This window comes from Leptonychotes weddellii, chromosome 11 (genome assembly GCF_054177405.1).
Source record: "Leptonychotes weddellii isolate Sample4059 chromosome 11, ASM5417740v2, whole genome shotgun sequence".
NCBI classification, from domain to species: Eukaryota; Metazoa; Chordata; class Mammalia; order Carnivora; family Phocidae; genus Leptonychotes; species Leptonychotes weddellii.
In genome coordinates this window covers 8036748-8058432 of record NC_138379.1, presented here as the reverse complement: position 1 = coordinate 8058432, position 21685 = coordinate 8036748, and the positions used below count along the sequence as shown (strand labels likewise).

General features: G+C 45.4%; 2 protein-coding genes across 4 annotated transcripts; one reads left to right on the top strand and one right to left on the bottom strand.

The window, feature by feature from the left end:
• Position 1: 1 nt before the first annotated feature.
• Positions 2-9715, bottom strand: HNRNPUL2 (heterogeneous nuclear ribonucleoprotein U like 2; the record flags this gene model as incomplete). The annotated part of the gene is made up of 13 exons (XM_081798651.1): positions 9132-9715; positions 7094-7229; positions 6717-6793; positions 6381-6520; positions 5786-5876; positions 5576-5688; positions 4882-5145; positions 4571-4693; positions 4045-4173; positions 3223-3391; positions 1513-1713; positions 381-454; positions 2-130 (listed from the first exon to the last, which is right to left on the bottom strand). Coding segments are annotated over exons 1-13 (2187 nt in total), but the record flags the coding sequence as incomplete, so codon positions are not given.
• Positions 9716-11000: 1285 nt separating this feature from the next.
• Positions 11001-20180, top strand: TTC9C (tetratricopeptide repeat domain 9C). 3 transcript variants are annotated; one of them, XM_031024879.2, is made up of 4 exons: positions 11001-11090; positions 11352-11643; positions 15440-15622; positions 18061-20180. In XM_031024879.2, exons 2-4 carry the CDS (start codon positions 11406-11408, stop codon positions 18153-18155), a joined length of 516 nt encoding a protein of 171 aa, XP_030880739.1. In that variant the 5' UTR covers positions 11001-11090; positions 11352-11405; the 3' UTR covers positions 18156-20180. The 3 variants fall into 3 exon arrangements, with proteins under 3 accessions (XP_030880739.1, XP_081654094.1, XP_030880740.2); XM_081797968.1 differs by lacking the exon at positions 11001-11090 and adding an exon at positions 11097-11292 and having other exon boundaries at positions 11388-11643; XM_031024880.2 differs by lacking the exon at positions 11001-11090 and having other exon boundaries at positions 11097-11486.
• The last annotated feature ends 1505 nt before the right edge of the window (positions 20181-21685 follow it).

The following is a 21685-nucleotide window of genomic DNA, read 5'->3' as shown; positions in this document are numbered from 1 at the left end:
TCTGTCCCCAGAAGATACTCACATCCCGATTGTACTGTCTGTAGTAGTCTCTGTATCTGTTGTACTCATAATCTCGCCCGTAGAATCGATCATAGTCTCCCCTGTATCGATCGTAGAAATTACGGTAACCCTAGGAAAGGAGGAGCGAAGATTTATGGGTTGTCAGGATCATGATCCACTCCTATCCCATTTTAAATGAGACACGTCATAGCTTCATAGTATCAACAGGCTTAATCTTCCCAGAATAAATTCTTCCAGAGGAACACATTAAATGGACAAAACCCTAAGCCCTGAGAAAACAGCCCGAACCACTCTGCTCCCCCAAGCCAACAGGAATGGCCATCACGACCCAGAGGGAGGAGCAGGAGAGCTGCACTCACCCCTCTGTTTCCAGACTGCCCCCAGTACTGCTGCCCGTAGGCCCGGTTGTCGTAGCCTCGGCGCTGCCCGCCCACTGGAAGAGAAATGGAGAGCGCGCTCAGACAGCTGGCGTGGGGTCCTGGCTCCACAGCTGGGTGGAAATCAAAAAGTTGGAGCCAAAGGCAATTCTGGGAGAATAGGAAGCCTGCCTCTGTCAGGCTCACACAATGGTAATTAAAGCACCAGCCAGGAGCTTTTTAAAGAGTCTGAAGGGGGAGGGCAGAGGAATAGAGACACAAGAAAACCAAGCCACCTTGGTTTTGAAGCTCCCCAGTTCCTGCAAAACATCTAAGATGGCAAAAGCATACATGGCAGAGTTAGAAAGAGGAGTAAAAACTGCCATTCGTACAATCATAGACCTTCAGTCTTGGAAGGGACCCCAGATATCCTACATCCTAGACGCATTATTTTATACCAATGAAATCAAAGTCTAAATACTAAGCTCGTCTAGGGGAGGAAGTTGGTATTCTCAGTGCCTAGTGCACAGCAGGCACTTGAAAATTTTGTTGACTTATACACATACACACACACACACACACACACCCCAACATTTTTAAAGGGCAGTGAATGCACACTGCGGGGTTCACTGACAAACAAGACATTCAGGAGGGGAATTAACTCTACTAGTAGCCTAACTGACTTTGTAACGCCCCAAAATTACTGAATAACAACACATTCACTTTCTGGTCTACACAGCTGGGTTGATCCAACAGGCAAAGCAGCAAGAAACCTTAAGTTAAGAACCCAATTTCACTGCACACATCCTTAGGCTATACTACAACAGTGAGTAGGAAACAAAGAGGAGCACTCGTATGTAAAAATGAAAACGAGACAGAGGAGAAGGTCAAGCACCGCTTTTCAAGAAAACAAACGTTTCTGCTGCAAAATAACTACCTTTCGCTTAAGGAAGGCTTATGGGAAAAGCCGTAAGAAGGTGGGGGTGAAGGACATAGGAAGAACGAGCTCCATAAAGAAGGTACTTCCTTATTGCCTATGACTTGACTGGGTGTCCTCGGACTCTGCTGGGGATCCCGCTGTGTGCAGCACCAACAGCACACTGAGGCTGGGGGCTGGCAGGTCCCCAGGACTCACCGTAGCCTTGGCCTCGGCTTCGGTTCTGCCGGTTGCGCTTGTTTCGATTGTTTCGGCGGTTTGTCCGCTTCTCGGAAGGGGGCAGCAGCTTCCTTGCCTCCTCCTTGTACTTAGTGACAATGGGCTGAGCTTCCTCCTTCTCCAGCTCCCCGTATGTCACCTCATCCATATAGTCGCATTTTTCAGGCAGAGAGAAGTTGGCTGTAAGAGGAAGAGAGAAGCCTTTGAGACCTGGAAAGTGCATACACGTCCAAGAGCTCCCCGTGGAAAGCCCACTATAGGAAGAATGGGATTTTCTAAGCTTCATCTACCAATGCACGCTAAGGTCCTGAGTGCATACCCACTCACATTTAAATGAACAATGCACTTCCCCTACCAAAAGTGTTTCCCTAAACTGTAACAACCCCAGGCCAATGGCTATCTGCAAAGTACATTTACAAGTTCTCTAGTGTTCCAGAATAAATTAACACTGAATTGGGTTAAAGTTTCTTATCAGGGCAGATGCAGGTAGCCAGAGGCTAAAAATAACTGAGAAAGTTGTGGTGCTGATTAGATAAGCCGCTGAGAAATACACTTTTAAAAGAGACTCCATGAGAAACTGACCCAAACCAAAAGGACTTACTCATACAGATGAGAAGAACAGGAAACAAGAGTACAAGGGAGCTCATTTACTACCTGTGCACGATGGGCCAGCACATGAGCCGACTCTCTAGACATCAAGGTCAGAGGCTGGGTCTCAGTGGAAGTCAGCTCAATGGGGCTCTCTCGATTCTAAGATGAATCCAGTTAGCCCTCAGTTTCACAAAACAGAATTAAACTCCTCCAAGTGCCCGAATATCAGTTATGGACTGGCAGAGTTCATTCTGAGTTACCTCGGAGACTCCAGCTCTTAGATGTGTCATTGGCTCCCAGGCCTGGGCATTTTCATAACTCAAAGAGCCAGTAGTTGATAAGACAGATGGGATGCCAGAAGGTAAAGGAAGCAAGGGGGAAAAAAAAAATCACACTCTGAAGAACAACTGGAAGTGCGATCAATCAAGATGGAGATGATGCTATAAGGCTTTGTATTGCATTAAAATTTTCAGGCACATACCAAAAACCAAAACAAAAGCACAGTCCTAATGTGATACTAGAAAGCAAGGTATACTGATGAGATTGTTCACTCCAAACACCAAAGGTTCATTTGAACCATAATAATCTCCCTCCTCCAGAATATAAATTCAATGAAGGCGAAGCCTCATTTCACTGACTATTCCCTATACCTAGAATAGTACTGGACAAACAATAAACACCCTTGAAGCTTTTACTAAATGAATAACTGACTCAGCAAAGCTTCTGCCTTGAGTTTTAATCACCCTGGGGTCTATCACTACCTCCCTTTTTGTATCTTCTCTGGAATGAATCAAGGAATTACTGCCTCTCCGGTCACCCTCCTCATTCATTCATCCACAGGTGCTCATACCCATTAATTTAGTCTTCAGATTTACATTTTTTTTTTTTTTTTAAGTAAGCTCTATGCCCAACGTGGGGCTTGAACTCATGACACTGAGATCAAGAGTCACACGCTCTACTGACTGAGCCAGCCCGGCATCCCCAGATTTACTCTTTAGATGTGGAGTAGCACTCCAGATGCTAGGAGGTGCTAAGAGGCCCTGGAAAGGTGTGCACGGACCAAGGACAGGGTCCCTAACTTGTATCATGTTAGCCCACCTTTCATCTCCAGCATTATAGACTCAGGCACATCATCTCCCTCCACTTCCTTCCTCAACTCCAGCCTCTTCTTCCAATCTTCCTCATTAGGAACCACCACCACCACTTTCCGAGAGAAAGTCTTGAACAGCAACAGCTTCCGCCGTTGGCCAGAGTTGTACACATTACACTAGGGACAGGAAGGATAACAGATGTTTTAGGAATAAAAATTGCCACTCATATGCAACCAAAACACTTACTGAGCATCTTTTATGAGTAAAGCAAGAGATTAGGGGTCTTACAGACACAATTTCCTCTAATTCTTAAAATTCTACCTAACAGATATCATCCTGTTTTGCACATCAGAAAAATTGAGACTCAGAGACCAAGACTTGTCTGAAGTCATAAACCTAGTAAGTGGTGGAGCCAGAAATCCAAACAAGCTCTTCCCATTACCTCGATTACGTGTGTTTTATAGTCTGGGTCCATACACACTCTGGTAAAAACACTGATAAAACGCATCTCTGAGTTCAAAAAACATTACGACCACAATATACCACTTGGTCATAATTAGGTAACCTGGTTCTGATCGTTAATTCAGTCTCCCTCTACATGTGCACCCCCTTGGGACTGTAAGCAATTTTATCAGATAATTTTTCATCTTTGGACCTTCTGTAAAGCTAGATTTTTTTCTTTCCTTCTTTCATCAAGTAATCTCTACACTCAGTGTGGGGCTCGAACACACAACCCCCCAAGATCAAGAGTTGCATGTTCCACTGACTAAGCCAGCCTGGTGCCCCAGGTTGTTTTGTTTGTTTGTTTGTTTCAATGTTTGAACAATACCTGATCAAGAATGAAGTTCCTCTTTGTCCGGGAAGCAATCTGGACCAGCTTACTAAGGCACTGGGAGGCTTGCTGAACTAAAAGGTCTCTGCTTTTGGGATCCATCTCTGGCTCCTCAAGCCCCTTCATCTGGTGAGTTTGAGAGGAAGTGAAGAGAAACACAAGCAGTTATGCAGCAAGTTAAAACCCAAGAGTCACTGGTAAAGGCCACCTCTTTAAATGCCACCAAAGCTATCACAGTAGTTCATTCCTGTTCCTCAATGCTGTGAACATATGTTGTCCATTTTCTAAGAGTTATTTCCACTCTTGATCTGGATATAGTCCAGATTTCACCTGCTTTCAGCAATTTGACAACACAGCAGAGGGAAAAAAACCTACTTTAAACGTATACTGAGAATTCATTTCTCTATTTGTGGGACCCTTGTTCTCAGACACTTAAAAGACCCAACTCCACCAGGAAAAGGTTATAGGCATTTCTTGGAACCCCCAGAGCAAATACCACAGTTAACCTTCCCTAGCAACTCACCCTCATTTGATTGAGCACAGTCTCAGCTCCCAGGACATTGTATCTTTTCTCAGGATTTTCTTTTGCGTATTTCAGCGCCCACTGGGTCTTTCCAGATCCAGGCAGTCCTACCATCAGAATCACCTGTAAGTAAACAGAACCAGGAATACCACTGAAAACTAAGCAAGGGTCATGTTTACAAAGCCCTATTTAAGAACATCATCACCTGCCCCAGTTCGGTAAAGCTCTGAGAAGAAGCTTTAAGAAAAGCCTGAAGACCAACCACTCCAAAGCAGAAGTACTAATGAGTTTTTGCATATTGTCTGGCATACCTCACACTCCTCTCTGGTCTTGGGAGGGACTGCAGTGCGCACACGTTCCTCAACAGGCACAGCATGAATGAACACAAACTCTTCTGGTGGTGGGAAGAAGGGCTCCTCCTTCTGACCAAAGTTTAATTCTACAACACAATTTTTGCAGAGGACATGGGGTAGGAGGGCCCGTTCTGCCAGGGATTCCTTGTTGATCCGGAATGCCACACCTAGGTCTTCTCCGTTCTTGGAAAAGGAAAGTTCTACTTCTTCAGTCTCAAAATTCTACAATAACAACAAACAAGATCATTTATGACCTTACAGGGTTTGAGACATTAAATCTTACAATTTTATATTTTTTTAAACTCAGACTGCTGAACACAATTAAGCAAACAATGCATCAAATGCACAAAAGACAGGAGCTGACAGGAAGCAAATTGAGGGGTGCCTGGGTGGTTGAGCGGGTTGAGCGTCCGACTCTTGATTTCAGCTCAGGTCTTGATCTCAGTCATGAGTTCAAGCCCCACACTGAACTCACTGATCTATTCCAGACTTTACCTGCTTTCAGAAATTTGACAACACAGCAAAGGAAGGAGGCTCCCGCCTAGCATGGAGCCTACTTGGGGGAAAAAAAAAAAAAAAGGGAAGCAAATTGAATTCCCAGTGCCCTCTATCCACTCCTTGCTCTGAATCCACAACTTTTAGGAGCACTTACAGCAAAGCAGCCAATGACATCATTCTCCCCGAAAGTCTGGCCAAATTCTTCAAACTGCCCATTCTCTGCCTTGAGTCCTCGTCCATCGAAACCATAAGAGAATTCATCCTCACCTAGAATGGTGAACAAATTAGTTACCTACACCCAAAGTTCCCATGGAGTAAGCAATATGGCAGCAAACACAAACAATTAAGTTAAAAATAACATTACCAAGCTGTGGATGGGAAAAATCAACAGACCATCCAACTCGAAGGAGAGAAACCTCTGTGCAGCCTTCTTTCATTGGGAGATTCTGGGTTACCTGGCCAAGTCAGAAAAGGAACTCTCAGATACTCTGACCAACTCAGGAGCAAAGTCTGAGTTAAAAAGACAAGACTTGTATATAAACTGAAAACAACTATCACAACTCAACATCAGAATGTCAGGGGCGCCTGGGTGGCTCAGCCATTAAGCGTCTGCCTTCGGCTCAGGTCATGATCCCAGGGTCCTGGGATCGAGCCCCGCATCGGGCTCATTGCTCGGTGGGAAGCCTGCTTCTCCCTCTCCCACTCACCCTGCTTGTATTCCTGCTCTCGCTGTCAAATAAATAAATAAAATCTTAAAAAAAAAAAAGAGTAACAGCTGTCAGTGAACTTAAACCAAAGCCACAGGGGTCAATTTCTTGGTTACTGGAGCTAAGGTTATCATTAAAACATGGTGCCTTTTACTGCATTAATAAAATACTGGTGGGCAGGAACCCAAAACATAGTAGTTTAATAACGAGTAATTTAATAAATGAATGGTCTTAATAAGCTGCATATACTACCTTGGCCTCAAAACAGACTTTCCCCTTTGTCACGCCGTAAGTACTCCTTGCCCCAGACCAAAGGGTGGGGAACTTCTCTGAGAAAAGTGGCTGCCCTCCATAGCGGTCTTTGCTCACTTGAAAATGGAGATCCGAGGTATCTGTTAGAAAGAAGCAATCTGTTTATTCCAAAGCTCAACACCTGAAAGCCAACAGAACACAAATATACCTAGTTGTCAAGAATGGATACAAAGTCTCCGGTTGCTAAATCTCTTAAAAATCGCAGGCCATGAAATTTTAATATCCCAAATCATGTGTGATTCGCTGAAAACCCCAACCTATCTGCCTTATACATACACGTGTCCAGGTTCACAAGAGTCTGATCCTCCTCCTCGTCTTTTGCCTCTTCTTCAGGGGGTGGTGGAGACTTTGAGCTGTAGGTATGAGAAAAAAGCAATAGTGTATCCAAAGCCCTCTTCTTTGAGGGGTGTCTGTGTCTGTAAAATGTTTTAAACCATCAGTGAGCAGTGAATATAAAACTCGAGCAGACAGCTTCTTTCAACAAATGAGAAAACAGCAATAGGAGCTTTCAGAGCAGATTCGATCTAAAACTTATGCCTATAAAAACCTATTCCATTTTTAATCCACCCCTCTTTCCAAACTCTCCAATCAACATCAGGTATACCAAAATCAGAGCAGACACTCCTTTCAATGAAAGGGACTGTTTCCCTCACCGGCTGTGGTAAGCCTCCTCTCGGAATTCATAGTAAGCTCGGCCATGTTCATCCTTCTCATCCCGCTGTCTCTTTACCCCCCGCCGCTCACCATCTGAGCCTGCTGGTTTTGACTTTTCACTATCTTGGTCATCTCCTACAAAAAGGAGGGAAAGAAAATCAGCAGTTTTCATTTTGGAATGTAGAATAAGCTCAGAACCAATAGCAACTAAAGGGGAAGCTGAGTGTCTAATCAGAACAGCCAGATTATTCCCACTGCATCCACAGAATGTTTTATTTCTAAAGATCATCTTCCTGTCATTGGCTGGTATTTTATTTTAGAAAAAAGAAAGGACGGACATTATGGGCTAATTACAGTCAAGCAATAGATAAAAATTGGACAATTTTTGCATTCTAAATTTACCTGCTTAAATCAGGTCAAACTTGCAGATTTTCCCACCAATATGACATCTTTGAAAATCCCCTAAGTCTTTAAAACACTTCATAGGTTAATTTAATTTTGATTCCTGTCAGATTTGGATGTAAGCTGGACGCTTAATATACATTTTCCAACACTCTTCCACAGCTTCATGATATAGACGCCTCAGTATGTGTGTGTGCGTTTTAAAGAGTTTGCCTTTCTAGCTTAGAATGCACAGCCATTCACAGCTTTTACTTATATAGCAAACAGACTCAGGTGCATATACACAGCTGTATTTTTATCATGGGTTTTTACTGAAAGTCGCCAAGAGCAAACCATTAAGTCACAAGAGACCCATAAATAATACTGCATCTTTACTGCACATAATTTGGGCCAGAAAGGTGTTGTCATATATTTAGCAACATTCTCTGAAAGAGGGGGAAAAAATTGGAATTTTTCCTTAGGCTTTGGTAGTTTTCAACACGAAGATTTTTAATAATAATTTCTTTAAAGCAGTCCTTTATCTCTCAACCTTTTTTATCTGCTATTTGGGATACACGTTAAGTCAAAGGTTATGTAATGGGATTTTTGTTCGAGGACACAGAACAAACAATCTGTAAGTTGCATGTGACTGTCTTAGAATGGGTTCCAATCATACCATGATTACTAATAGCAGCTTAAAAAAAATCTGTTATAAAAACTAAGGCAACCCACTTCATAGTAGGACCTGGAAGCAGCTCTAGTTTTCCTGCCTACTCTGACAGACAGGTATGGATCCAACCACTTCAAAAGAAAAAAGGTCACTAACTCCCTGGGGCGATTCTACACATTCTCTTCCGAGGTTACTCAAATGGAGCCACTAACACCTCAATCGTTGCAATTCAGGAAGTCAGGGATCTAAAATGTAAAAGGCTGACCAAGTGTACAGCAAATCCACAAATTTGCCCATCCACGGACCCAGTGAGAAGATTACAATTTAATCATAAGAATTCAGGCAAGATAAAACCTCTACCAAGAGGCTGGCTGGTTCTAAATGCACTAGATCAAGACCTTCTCTTCACTAGTTAACTATTAAACTCCACACCCTCACACCACAGGCTGCTAAAGCAGGAGCAAGGTTAGATTTTCAGATTCACTGTGTGGCTCAAGCTCCAGCCACTGGATGGAGCGAACTTTGGCGAACTTAGCTTATTGCTTAATATTTTTAAGGCGGAAATGTCAATAGTCAGGTAACCCAAAGGCCAAAACCTCCAATAGTCCGGTCTGGCCGTCCGTGCAATCGCCAATTTCTCAGCGCATTCCCGCTTTAGGAAAAGATAACCAGTACCGCGGGAGGCTGCTCCACAGGTAGCTCATGAGCAGTTCGCATGCAAAATCGCTCACTTCCATCCACTACCACCAAGGAACCGAGTTAGGCAGGAACCTCCCTCCTGCAGAGAGCGGGGCCACCAGAGGCAGCCAAACCCCCCAGAAAGGTGGGTAGAGAATGAAAACCACCTCCCCTGGGGAGTCCCACCAAAAGGCGACGGGAATCTTGCGCTTTCGGGCAAGTGAGAACAAGGATTCGGACCCCGCGGTGCACGGCTGGGTGCTGGGTCGGGGGCAGTTTGGAGCCCGGCTCCGCTGCCAGCTCCTCACCCTGTTCCTCTGCGGCCTTGTCACCCGGCGCCTCGGATCCCGGCGTCTCGTCCCCGCTCCGCTCCTCCGGCTCTTCCTCCTCCCCCTTGCCGGTGCCCTGCTCTTCGCCACCATTTACCCCACTTGACCCGGCCGTGGCCTCCTCCGCCGGCTTCTCGGAAGCATCAGGCTCGGCCGCGGCCTCCATGGCTGCCGCCTCCGGGGGCTCCGGCGGCGGCTGCGCGGCCTGGCCCGAGGCCTGGGCAGGGGGTGGCTCTTCGTCCTCGTCCTCAAGCAGCGCCTCCTCGTCCTCCTCCTCCTCTTCTTCGTCGTCCTCCTCGTCCCCGCCCGGGCCACCGCCCGACGCGGCCACAGGCCGAGGCTCCGCCTTGCAGGCCCCGCCGGGCCCGGCCCCGCCACCGCCGGCCTCGTCCTCGAGCATCTCGGCGTCCAGCGCCTCCTGCAGCCGCTGCGCCAGATCCACCTTTAAGCCGCGCGAGTCCAGGCCCCGCCGCTGCAGCTCCGACCGCAGCTCGGTCACTTTCAGCCGCTTCACCTCCATCGCCGCCGCCTCCTCCGCCTCCCGCCGCCTCCTCCCCTGCGAACCGTCGACCGAGCCCGACCGCGCAGGCGCCGCCGCCGCCCGCCTCCGCCTCACGCGCCAGCACTGAGCCCGCGCGAGCGAGCGAGCGCACGCACGTACGCACGCAGGCAGCGAAGGCCGCGCGCAGCCTCCGCTACGTAGTGTTTGTTTCTCCCTTCTGCTCCCCTCCCCCTTTCGGCTCACGGAGCCCAAAACAACGCAGCGGGAAACTGCTTCCCTCACAGACCCCTCGGTTCCCCTGTCGCGGGCGGGCGCGCGCCAAGGACGACGGACTTCCCTCCCCTTACCTCCCGCCCCCTCTCACCCCTGGGCCAATCGCCGCCAGTAGTTTCACCGCGCAGCCGCACCGGAGCCGGAGACGGGGAAGACTGGCTACGGTTCAAGTGCCTCGTAGCACGGAGGGGTGTGCGCGCCCGCCTTCCCGTACTTCCAACCGCGGGCTCTGCGCAGCCGCCGGGAGCTCCCTTCCCACACGCCCCTCCCACCCCGTCACCACCCTTACTCCCGTCTGGCTTTCGATCGCGCTGTCGTTTTAGGACTTGCTTGCTAGTCTTTCTTCCCTACTACCTATATGTGCAGCAGCTTCTTGAGAGGAAAAAAAAAGCCAGGAGGGAAAATGTTGCAACTTGAAAGCCTACTAGCAATAGTTCTGCTTAGTACACAAAGGGCTTCCCCAAACCAAGGAATATACAGGGACTTCCTGGCCCTCTTCTTGCAATCCTTCAACTTCTCTACCCAGCAACAGACGGCGGGACCTCGCCTTTTAGCTTTCTTATTGGCCAACTTGAATCGACATCTGCAATTCTGATTGGTCATGCGTGATCGTCCGGAATCTTCCAATTGGCGAAGCTGCCGGGAGTTTTTTTTTCCGGGTTGATCCGCAGAGGGCCTGGAGAGGCGGGGTCGTTTCTGCGGGATTACTTTTTCGAGGCCGCCTTTGATTGGGCGGCGTGGCGCAATGCGCGCGACCCTTTAGACTCCAAACTGTCAGGACCCTGGCGCCGGTGCTCTAGGTGCTTCCGCCCATAAACCGAAGCCGAGGAGGAGACTTCCGTGCTTGGGCATTTGCAGAGGGCGAGCGGTTGGCCGTGGGGCTTGATGGACTTGCAGCTGAGCTGCTCTGCTGCCGCGTCAGTTTATGCCTGTGCTTTGGGTGCACGGAACGCATTCAGCTTGGTTCCCAGCTTCTGACACAGACATAAACAAATGTTTGTTGAATACGTGCAAATAAAGAGCAAGGGTGGAGGCAAGCCCTGTAGACCTCTTTTAGCAGTTGTCCCCGCCTATTCCCTCCCACTTCCGGGTCAGGGAGGTGTGTCCAAAAGAAAGGAGGAAGCAAATTCCGCCGGCATTCCCACGCCTGCCACAGTTCCTTAGTACGGCCTTTGATTTTTAGGGAGGGTCTGTTCACCCCGCAGTCTCTTTAGGAAATCACTTAATCTCTGGCTTTACTATTCCCACATCCTCTCCCTGATTAGTCCTGTATTTCTAGAGATTGAAAAATACTGCAGGGAAGAGAGGAAGGGGCTGTAGAAGAAACAAGCAAAACTTATTCTCTGGGGGGCGTCCTGGAGAAGGGTAATTTCGTGCATTCTTAAATCGGCTACCTAAATCAGTTATTTTGCTCTTATCTCCAGACCTTCAATTGCTCTTTCACTTCCCAATTCCGCAAGAGCTCTGGGCGGCGAGTTATGGAGAAGCGCCTGCGGGAGGCTCAGCTGTACAAGGAGAAAGGGAACCAGCGTTACCGAGAAGGGAAGTACCGAGATGCTGTAAGTAGGTACCATCGAGCTCTGCTTCAGCTGCGGGGTCTGGATCCAAGTCTGCCCTCCCCGATACCTAATCTAGGACCTCAGGGCCCGGCCCTTACACCTGAACAGGAGAACATACTGCACACCACCCAGACAGACTGCTACAACAATCTAGCTGGTAAGAACAGGGCTGAAGGGCGGGTAGAATCTCAAGGCAGGCACGTGGAAAGCTGTGAACATTGGGAAAAACACGGGCGTGCTCTTCTGTCATGTAATTATTCTGCCATGAATTGAAATGTATTTCCAGTCTCTAGGGCTCTAAATCAGTTTCTACAGGGCCGTGCTTCTCAAACTTCACTTGGAGAGTTTGTTAACTGAGCCCCACCCTCAAGAGATTCCAATTTAGTGGGTCTGAGTTGTGGAGGGGGGAGAACTACCAATTTGTGTTTCTAACAAACTCCCAGGTGATGCTGATAGATTTAGGGAATTTTGCACGCTCTGGAGAAAACACTGAACTTACGTTTATGGCATTGTTTCTTTAATATAGGAAAGAAGGCACTTGCTTTAGCTGGTGGTGTCAGTCATTATGAGATGTTTTGGACAACTTTTCCTCGTTTTCCTTCTTCCTTTAAGTCAGCTCTTAGGGGCGCCTGGGTGGCTCAGTCTGTTAAGCATCTGCCTTCAGCTCAGGTCTTGATCCCAAGGGGCCTGGGATTGAGCTGGAGTCCCGACTCCCTGCTCAGCTGGAAGTCTGCTTCTCCCTCTGTCCCTCCTGTCACTCATTCTCTCAAATAAATAAATAGATAATATCTTTAAAAAAAAAATCAGCGGGTCACCTGGGTGGCTCAGTCGATTGGGCATCTGCCTTAGGCTCAAGTTGTGATCCCAGGGTCCTGGGAGCGAGCCCTGCGTTGGGCTCTCTCTGCTCAGCGGGGAGCCTGCTTCTCCCTTTGCATACTTATGTGCTCGCTCGCTCTCTCTGAATCTTAAAAAAAAAAAAAAAAAATCAACTCTTGGATAACTAGTGTCATCCATCTCCATATGGCCTTGGATGAAGAGACAAATGCCAGAGTTACTATCACTAAGATTAACCTGCAAAAAGAAAGTAGACTTCTTAGGTCTGTTCTTTGGCGGACAAATAATCATAGAGCTAATGAAATTATTTTGAAATATGTTAAAGCATTCTAAATGGTCCCAGCTGAGGCCATGGAAATTATTAGGATTGGTTTTTATATTTCGTGATGGTTATTTAAAAGTGATTTTCTTACTACAATAGTTTTCACCTATGATTTGGTGAAAATCTAGCTTTGTTATCGTGTGTGTCCAGCACTACTCTTAGACTCAAGTACCGACAATAGTAATTATAGTAGCTAATGTTTCAAGTCATTCAATTCAACATTTATTTGGTACTAAGGACATGGGAGGATAATGAGACAGATAAAAAGAGCTGCTCTCATGGAACATAAATTCAAATAAGGAGATGGACAATTAACAAAGGTAACATACATAATATATGAGATGACGTTAAGTGCTGGGGAAAGGAATAAAGCAGAGAATGGGGACAGTGAGTGCCACAAGAGGGTGGCCAGCCAATATCTTCACTTTGTAGGTGGACCTGATGGCAAAGAGTATGGCTTAGCCATCCATGGAGCCTCTGCTTGGAGGTGCTTGGGAGATGCTCCATAAAGACTTACTCAATTAACCATTTTCACTCATTGAATGCCTGTAACATGTGGGCCCGTTTATTTACAATATTTCTTATCTTCATAAAAATTCTGCCAGCTACTTGTGATTATTCCCATTTTGCAGATAAGGAAATGAGATCGTGTCACTGCCGAAAATCCTCCAGTGGTATCTCATTACACTTAGGAAAAACCCCAACTCTGATGCTCACCTGTAGGCCTGACATGGTCTGGCTCCTCCATACACGGAATTTGCAAAGCACATTTATTTCTACTTTCTAGCTTTACAAAGCTAGCTCTTCTCTCTCGGCTGGAATGCCCTGTCCCTTGAGTGACCGTGGTCATTCAGAGCTTGGTTCAAAAGTTACTTTCTTCGAGAGGCCTTGTATAATCAAGCATCACTCCGACCTCATTCACTGTATTCCTAGCATAGTTCTGTTTTCCTCAAAACACTTCTAAAAATTCATTTGTTTATTGTGTACTCCTCCTACTTGGGGGCTAGGATGCAAGTGGTGTTTACTCATCAAGATGTCTGTCTGGGGCGCCTGGGTGGCTCAGATGGTTAAGCGTCTGCCTTCGGCTCAGGTCATGATCCCAGGGTCCTGGGATCGAGTTCCGCATCGGGCTCCCTGCTCAGCGGGGAGCCTGCTTCTCCCTCTGCCTCTCTCTCTCTCATGAATAAATAAAATCTTAAAAAAAAGAAAAGAAAAGAAGGATGTCTGTCTGGTTCCTCTTCCCTGCTGCTCCTGGCTCTGCCTAACATATGGTCGGTGCTGCATAACCATTTGTCAAATAATGAATGAAGCTACAGTGATGGATTAGTTAAATATAAGCCATATGACCACTTGGTGGGGATGTTGTAGAAGGGATGCAGATGTAAGCCTGGGCCCTTTAATGTCCTCAGAAGCCCTGATTCTCCTTCTCAGCACCATGATTAAATAATACTGTGTTTAATTCCTACAGTCATGAAATAGGGAGCACATTTCCCTTCTTAATTATAGAAAGGCTGAACATTGCCTCCTAAACAGATTTGTATTTCGAAGTCCCCTTATATAATCCAAGGTAGTAGTGAAGTAATATATTATCAAGAATGATGGTTTGGGAATTAGAGAGTCCTTGGTTCAAATTTCATATTCCACCTAGAAGCTGTGGGATCTTGGACAAGTTACTTTATCTCTCTGAGCCTTGATTTCTTTGTCCAATACATGGAGAGGGTAACACCAATTTCATAGACTGGATGAGAAGATTGAACGAGATTATGTTTTGTTTTGTTTTTTAAAGATTTTATTTATTTGTTAGAGAGGGTGAGAGGGATAGAGAAAGGCAGGCAGAGGGAGAAGCAGACTCCCTGCTGAGCAGGGAGCCCAACGAGGGGCTCAATCCCAGGACCCCGGGATCATGACCTGAACCGAAGGCAGGTGCTTAACCCACTGAGCCACTTGGGCATCCCTAAACGAGATAATGTTTTATCAACCACAGTGCTTGCTATTTTCTCACATAATTGATGGCAACCGTTGTTGTTTATAAAGCTGCAGTACAGGGGCACCTGGGTGGCTCAGCTGGTTAAGCCTCTGGCTTCGGCTCAGGTCATGATCTCAGGGTCCTGGGATTGAGCCCTCCCTTGGGTGCCCTGCTCAGCGGAGAGTATGTTTGACTCCCTCTCCCTCTGCCCATCCTCCTGCTCGTGTACCTGTGCGCTCTCTCTCTCTCTGTCTTTCTTTGCTGGAGAGCAGGAGGGCACAAGCAGGGGGAGTGGCAGCGGGAGAGGGAGAAGCAGGCCCCTGGCAGAGCAAGGAGCCTAATGTGGGGCTCGATCCCAGGACCCCGGGATCTTGACCTGAGCCCAAGGCAGACGCTTAACCAACTGAGCCACCCAGGCGCCCCTCTCTCTGTCTTTCAAATAAATAAAATATTTTAAAACTGCAGTACAATAATTGTGGTTAAATGGGGATTCAAGATGGAGAGCCTGGTGTAGAAGAGAAACAGTGAAGAATTTTAAATTCATTTTAATGTATGTTCCTATCAGTTTTATAGCTGGACTTAACCCAGCACTAGGCACATAGTAAGCATTCGGTAGCTATTAGGGTCACTTAACAAGGTACGTAAAGCTTCTGTTCGCTGTTGCAGCCCCGGTGCCTAGAAGAATGTCTGACGCATGGTAGACACTTAGATGCATTAGATGAGTGAATACTGTTGGTATTGTCCTCTGGTGCTGCCTCCGACTGGCCCGTGGAACTAAGTGTAATAAGCCCCTCCTCCCTCTTCTGTCTTTCCTTTCATTTGGCCTATTAGCCTGTCTCCTTCAGATGGAGCCAGTGAACTACGAACGAGTGAAAGAATACAGTCAGAAAGTCCTGGAACGACAACCTGATAATGCCAAGGCCTTGTATCGGGCTGGAGTGGCCTTTTTCCATCTGCAGGACTACGACCAGGCTCAGCACCATCTCCTGGCTGCTGTCAGTAGGCAGCCAAAAGGTGAGAGAGAAGGGGGTGGAAGTGGTAAGAACAAACAAAACTGTCCTGCAGAGGTGCTTTCTGTCAGGGGGGCGGGGGGGGGTGGGGAAGAGGGAATATTTTATTTTACTTTTTCAATTTATTGAATGTTTTTGAATCGACAATAATATATTCACAGAGCTCAAAATTCAAAAAGTATAAAGAGGTATTTGATAAACTGGCCTTCTTCTATCCTTGTATTCTTGCCTCCACAGGAAAGCAGTATTGTATACCCTCCAGAAGTAGTTATGCTTCAACAGGCATATATATAATCTCCCCTCCATCCCCCCCAGTGAGAGAGATTTTAAAGCATTGTTTTTCAAGTTTCAGGTCCGAGACTGTAACTGAAATAGTATCTAGATTCCAGTGAATATACTTGATGATCCTTATTTCTGGCAGCTCCCCCACTGGGTCTGGCCTTTGCTTGAGCTATCATTTTATCCTTTAGCTCAGCTAGGCCTAGGTATGACCTAGAAAAAGGGCAGGCCTACTGAGAGAGAATTTGAGACTTGGTTCTTTGTTTCCAAGGCAAGGATATTGTGAAGTGGATTATAGACTCATTCCTGTGTTCGTGGTTCAGCACTGAAAATTGTCGCCATTTTGCATTCTGGCTTAGAGCAGCTATGAGATGCTAGAAGCAGAGGGTCCCCAAACATAACAATGCAGCAAAAACTCTCTAATGAATGGGGCGGGTGGGGCGCCTGGCTGGCTCAGTTGGTAGAGTGTGTGACTCTTGATCTTGGGGTTGTAAGTTCGAGCCCCACGTTGGGTGTAGAGATTACCTAAAAATAAAATCTAAATATAAGTTATAATAATAATAGAATAAATGAATGAGAAAGCCAGTGTGAATTAATAAAGACCTAAAACATGAGGCATTTGTTCATGTTTCTTACCTTCAAGTACATAGATGAACTGCCAGCCAGGATAGTATCTTTAGAGTCTCTATAGTTGTGACAGGTTTTCTTGAAACTCTTTTTCATTATCTTGAAACTCTTTTATTTCTTGAAACTCTTTTTCATTATCAAATTAACAACCAGCCAGCCCTGATTGTACAGAGATTTTTCTTCCTGTACAGAGATTTTTTTAAAAATTCACAGTGGTATTAATGAATGAGATTTACTATTGCAAAGAATAGTTATGATATATTCAGATCTTAGAAAGATTTTTAAAAACAGAAGTATGTGGAGGGGGAGATGGCAGTGGAGTAGGGAGACCCTAGGCTCCCCTTGTCCCACAAATCCAACTAGATACCTATCAAATCATCCTAAATACCCCAGAAATCAACCTGAAGCCTGGCAGAACAAACCACAACTAAAGGTAGAGAAGAAGCCTCATCGAAGAAGGGCTAAATTAGCAGCTGAAGTCCTACACCCACCTTTATGTATGTTTCCTTTTTTTTTTTTTTTAAGATTTTATTTATTTGAGAGAGAGAGACACAGCGAGAGAGGGAACACAAGCAGGGGGAATGGGAGAGGGAGAAGCAGGCTTCCTGCGGAGCAGGGAGCCCAATGCGGGACTCGATCCCAGGACCCTGAGATGGCAGACGCTTAACAACTGAGCCACCCAGGCGCCCCTATGTGTGTTTCTTCAGAGGAAGATTCCTGGGCTCTAGAGAGTAAAAAATACTCTGCATACTTTGTAGATCGGAACAAGCTTATTCTCCCAGAGAATATGTTTATTCTGATACTTAAACACACACACACACACACCCCCCTCCAAAAAAAAAAAAAATTTGTTCCAGCATAATACTAAGTAAACCCAAATGATTCTTTCCAGATTCAGAAATCCGGTCTTCCTCAAACCTACTTTCTGTAGTAAGTCCTTTGAAAGACTGGAATCTTGATTTGAAATAATAGTGCTGGTTTATATCATTTATTCAGAATGTCATTTGGGGTTATCGCTGACCTATTTTTGTAAAATAACCTCATCCCTAAAGTGGGGGTAGAAATGCTCGCTTGCAGAAGCCAGTAACAGTAACTTGGTATTTTCCCTAAGTATTTATAACCAATATGTTTGCTTTGAACATTTTAAAGGGCTTGTTTATAGGGCGCCTGGGTGGCTCAGTCGGTTAAGCGACTGCCTTCGGCTCAGGTCATGATCCCGGGGTCCTGGGATCGAGTCCCGCATCGGGTTCCCGGCTTGGCGGGGAGCCTGCTTCTCCCTCTGACCCTCTCCTCTCTCATGCTGTTTCTCTCTCGCTCGCTCTCCAATAAATAAATAAATAAAATCTTTAAAAAAAAATGGCTTGTTTATAAATTTTGGCCATGGCTAAAAAGGAAATATCTGACTCTACAAAAGTAGAAAAAATTGTAAAAAAAAAAAAAAAAAAAAAAGCAGGAACTGTGTGAACAATCCTTTCCTGCCTCAAGGTGTGATCATGTTCTAACTGTCTCTAATTGCCTTCTTTGCCCTATTCTAAGACGCCAATGTCCGGCGGTACCTCCAGCTAACACAGTCAGAACTCAGTAGCTACCATCAGAAAGAGAGACAGCTGTACCTGGGCATGTTTGGTTAACAAAGAAGAAAGATGCTCCTCCACTTGAACTTGAAAGTTAAAGACCGGAGGGGAAACCTGAGCCTCAGCAAGAGAAATTAACCCCATACCTCTGACCCAGGTGGATTTCTGTTTTGTTTCTAGCCCTGCACAAACTCTTTGGCACTTATGCAGTCTGTGTCTTTTGGTGTTCCGTTTTTGTTTTTTTTTTTTGGTCTATCCATCTATGTATTTGTATAGCTTTCCATACATGATATTTTTGGGGATATTTGCCTTGAGAAATACAATCAGCTATAGATGCAATTAATCCTCTCTATGGGATAGATTTTAATGATAGATGTTATATGTATCCATATACAGAGGAGAAGGCTAGTAAAGGATGAAAGAATGACAAAAGAGTTTTTTCTGTTTCCTCAGATGCCCAAAGCCAAAGTCACAGAGGCCACAAACTGGGAGATATATTATTGTGTGAAAACAGACAATTATAAATTGGACCCACATGACTTAAAAAGGAAAGATTTGAAATTAACCATTTTGGGGGTGCCTGGGTGGCTCATTATTAGGTGTCTGCCTTCGGCTCAGGTCATGATCCCAGGGTCCTGAGATCGAGCCCTGCATCGGGCTCCCTGCTCCGCGGGAAGCCTGTGTCTCCCTCTCCCACTCCCCTTGCTTGCGTTCCTGCTCTTGTTATCTCTCCCTCTGTCAAATAAATGGATAAAATCTTAAAAAAAAAAAAAATGAAATTAACCACTTTGATTAAATCAATTCCTTATTCTTAATATTCCATGTACATTCAGATTCTTTGTCCCTCCCACAAAAGTATCTGGTTTCTATTTTTTCTGGTGATAATTTCTAGTCCCTGCTATTGTTCATACTCAAAGCATTCATATAATATACTTATTTTTTCATTAAACTCTTCTTTCTTAAAACCTTGAGTCAAGCATTTAAGTATTTAATAATTCTTCAACCCTCATACCAAAAAACAAAACAAAAAACCCAAGTAAACATTTTAATTTTTTTTTTTTTTAAGATTTTATTTATTTATTCATGAGAGAGAGAGAGAGAGGTAGAGCGAGAAGCAGGCTCCCAAGGAGCTTGGAGCCCGATGCGGGGCTCGATCCCAGGACCCTGGGATCATGACCTGAGCCGAAGGCAGACGCTTAGCCGTCTGAGCCACCCAGGCCCCCTAAACATTTTAATTTTTAATAGGTGCATATCTATAGTATGCTTATTTCTCTAAAAAAAAAAAAATAGGAAAAACAGATTGCCACGTCATCTTGAAATAGTACCATGGAAGAGCAGGATAAAAACATAAATATATTCTTCACTTGTCACCTTATATTTTGCAAGAGCTCAGTTCCTTACAGAGGAGGGAAATAGGAAGGGTTCTCCTTCCCTAGTGCTGAAGCACCCATGGAACTTTCTAGAAGCTTCGTCAGTGCAGGCTGCAGATCTGATGCAGTCATGTCTCAATAGGAGGCTCCATCAACCAGGAGCTCCTTTGTCATTCTGTGTACTTGTGAATAATGTCCACAATGTTTGAGTTCTACAGAGTAGGTGAGATCATGTAGCACTGTCTCGACCTTTATGAGTGGAGGTAGTAAGCATGTGTCACTGGCCAATGTAAGGACAGATTTCAGAAAGAACAACAACAACCCCAAAACCCTTAGTCTTGCCAAGTATGCATGAATTCCTCTGCCTTCATCAGTAATGCCCGCCCCCCAAAGAGCCAGGCTCCTCTTTGTGTCTCCCCATATCCTTAAATAACAGGACTTAGAACAACAAGGTTTCCTACCAAATAATCTTGTAAGTCAAAGGACAGAACTAACAGAAATAGAATATTTTGCTCCTTTCCCGAGATGCATAAGTTTCTAAGCCTAGGTTGTTGGCAAAATTATGTCATGGTTGCATGTTTGCTTTGGGCAAGTTTTGCTTTCTGATCTTCTTTTTTCTTTTTTTTTTTTTTTCCTTCCAAAGACTTGATGTCACACTAAGCTATCTTCTGCATCAATGAGGGAAAAAATAAAACTGGTATTTAAAAACGTATTTTAGAAATTTATTGCACTAATCCCTTTATTAGCACTGCTAAGAGACAAAGTAGTCAGGCTTACATTTCAGTCTTTATTTTGAAGGCCAACTTCTAATGGAGATGTTAATGAACAAGAAATTTTTCAAAGATAGGCAGTCAGATATGGGTCTAGAGGAGGTCCAGCCAGCCCACATCCTGAAGGAATCAGCCAGAGGGCACCTAAATCTCTGTACTCAGAAGTTCGTGGACGGGGGAGGGGGGCAGCTCACTTTACCAGTCCTTAATGGATTCCATGCAGAATTTCAGGGTTTGATTGAAGAGAAAGTATTGTGGATGTGAAGGTCCATACTTGGGCACATAAGGGACAGTTTAGACTAGTCAGTGTCTTCCGAACTCATACCCACTACCTTTACAATTTTGCCAAAACCACATACTATCTATACTATTATTTTCAATATTTTATTTAAATATACATTTTCGGGGCGCCTGGGTGGCTCAGTCGTTGGGCGTCTGCCTTTCGGCTCAGGTCATGATCCCAGGGTCCTGGGATCGAGCCCCGCATCGGGCTCCCTGCTCAGCGGGAAGCCTGCTTCTCCCTCTTCCACTCCCCCTGCTTGTGCTCTCTCTCTTGCTGTGTCTCTCTGTCAAATAAATAAATAAAATCTTTAGGGGCACCTGGGTGGCTCAGTTGCTTAAGCATCTGCCTTGGGCTCAGGTCATGATCCTGGGGTCCTCGGATTGAGTTCCACACTGGACTCTGCTCAGAGGAAAGTCTGCTTCTCCCTCTGCCTGCCTGCTGCACCCCCTGTTTGTGCTCTCTCTTTGTGTCGAATAAATAAATAAATAATCTTAAAAAAAAAAAGTTCTTTTAGAGGTGCATACCGAAATTGCTTACTGATAATTGGGGAGGGGACTTTGGAACACTTCATATTATTTGCCAAAACAAAACAAAAATCCATGAAAGTAAATATATTTTACAATAAAAATAGTATATGTCCAGGTAAATCATCTTTGGAAACATTGGCTTTGGCGACATTAAAATTGAAATTCAGGGGCACCTGGGTGGCTCAGTCATTCGAGCACACAACTCTTGATCTCTGTTGTGAGTTTGAGCTCCATGTTGGGCGTAGAGATTACTTTAAAAAAGAAATAGTTGGGATGCCTGGGTGGTTTGGTCGGTTTAGCATCCAACTCTTGATTTCGGCTCAGGTCATGATCTCGGGGTCCTGAGATGGAGCCCCACATTGGACTTTGCACTGGATGTGGAACCTGCTTGAGATTCTCCCTCTCCCTCTGCCCCTCCCCCCCGCCCACATCCCATCCCCAGCCTTGCGCACACGTGCATACACTCTTCTCTAAAGCAAAACAAAAATAAAATGGAAATGAATGCAAAGGACTGAAATGGTGACTTTGGTGAAGTCAAGCTTGGCCAAATGTCTGGTGATTGAAGAGGCAAAATAGGCAGCAAATGAAGTCATACACTTACAGAATGGCCAGTTAAGAGAAGAATTGAAATCCAGAA

What these genes read in the sequence shown, in the direction of transcription:
- TTC9C (XM_031024879.2), top strand. Translation starts at nt 11,406, where the DNA reads ATGGAGAAGCGCCTGCGGGAGGCTCAGCTGTACAAGGAGAAAGGGAAC. An exon ending in CTGCTACAACAATCTAGCTG is followed by an intron (nt 11,644 to 15,439) that starts GTAAGAACAGGG and finishes TTGGCCTATTAG; the next exon opens with CCTGTCTCCTTCAGATGGAG. An exon ending in TGTCAGTAGGCAGCCAAAAG is followed by an intron (nt 15,623 to 18,060) that starts GTGAGAGAGAAG and finishes CCCTATTCTAAG; the next exon opens with ACGCCAATGTCCGGCGGTAC.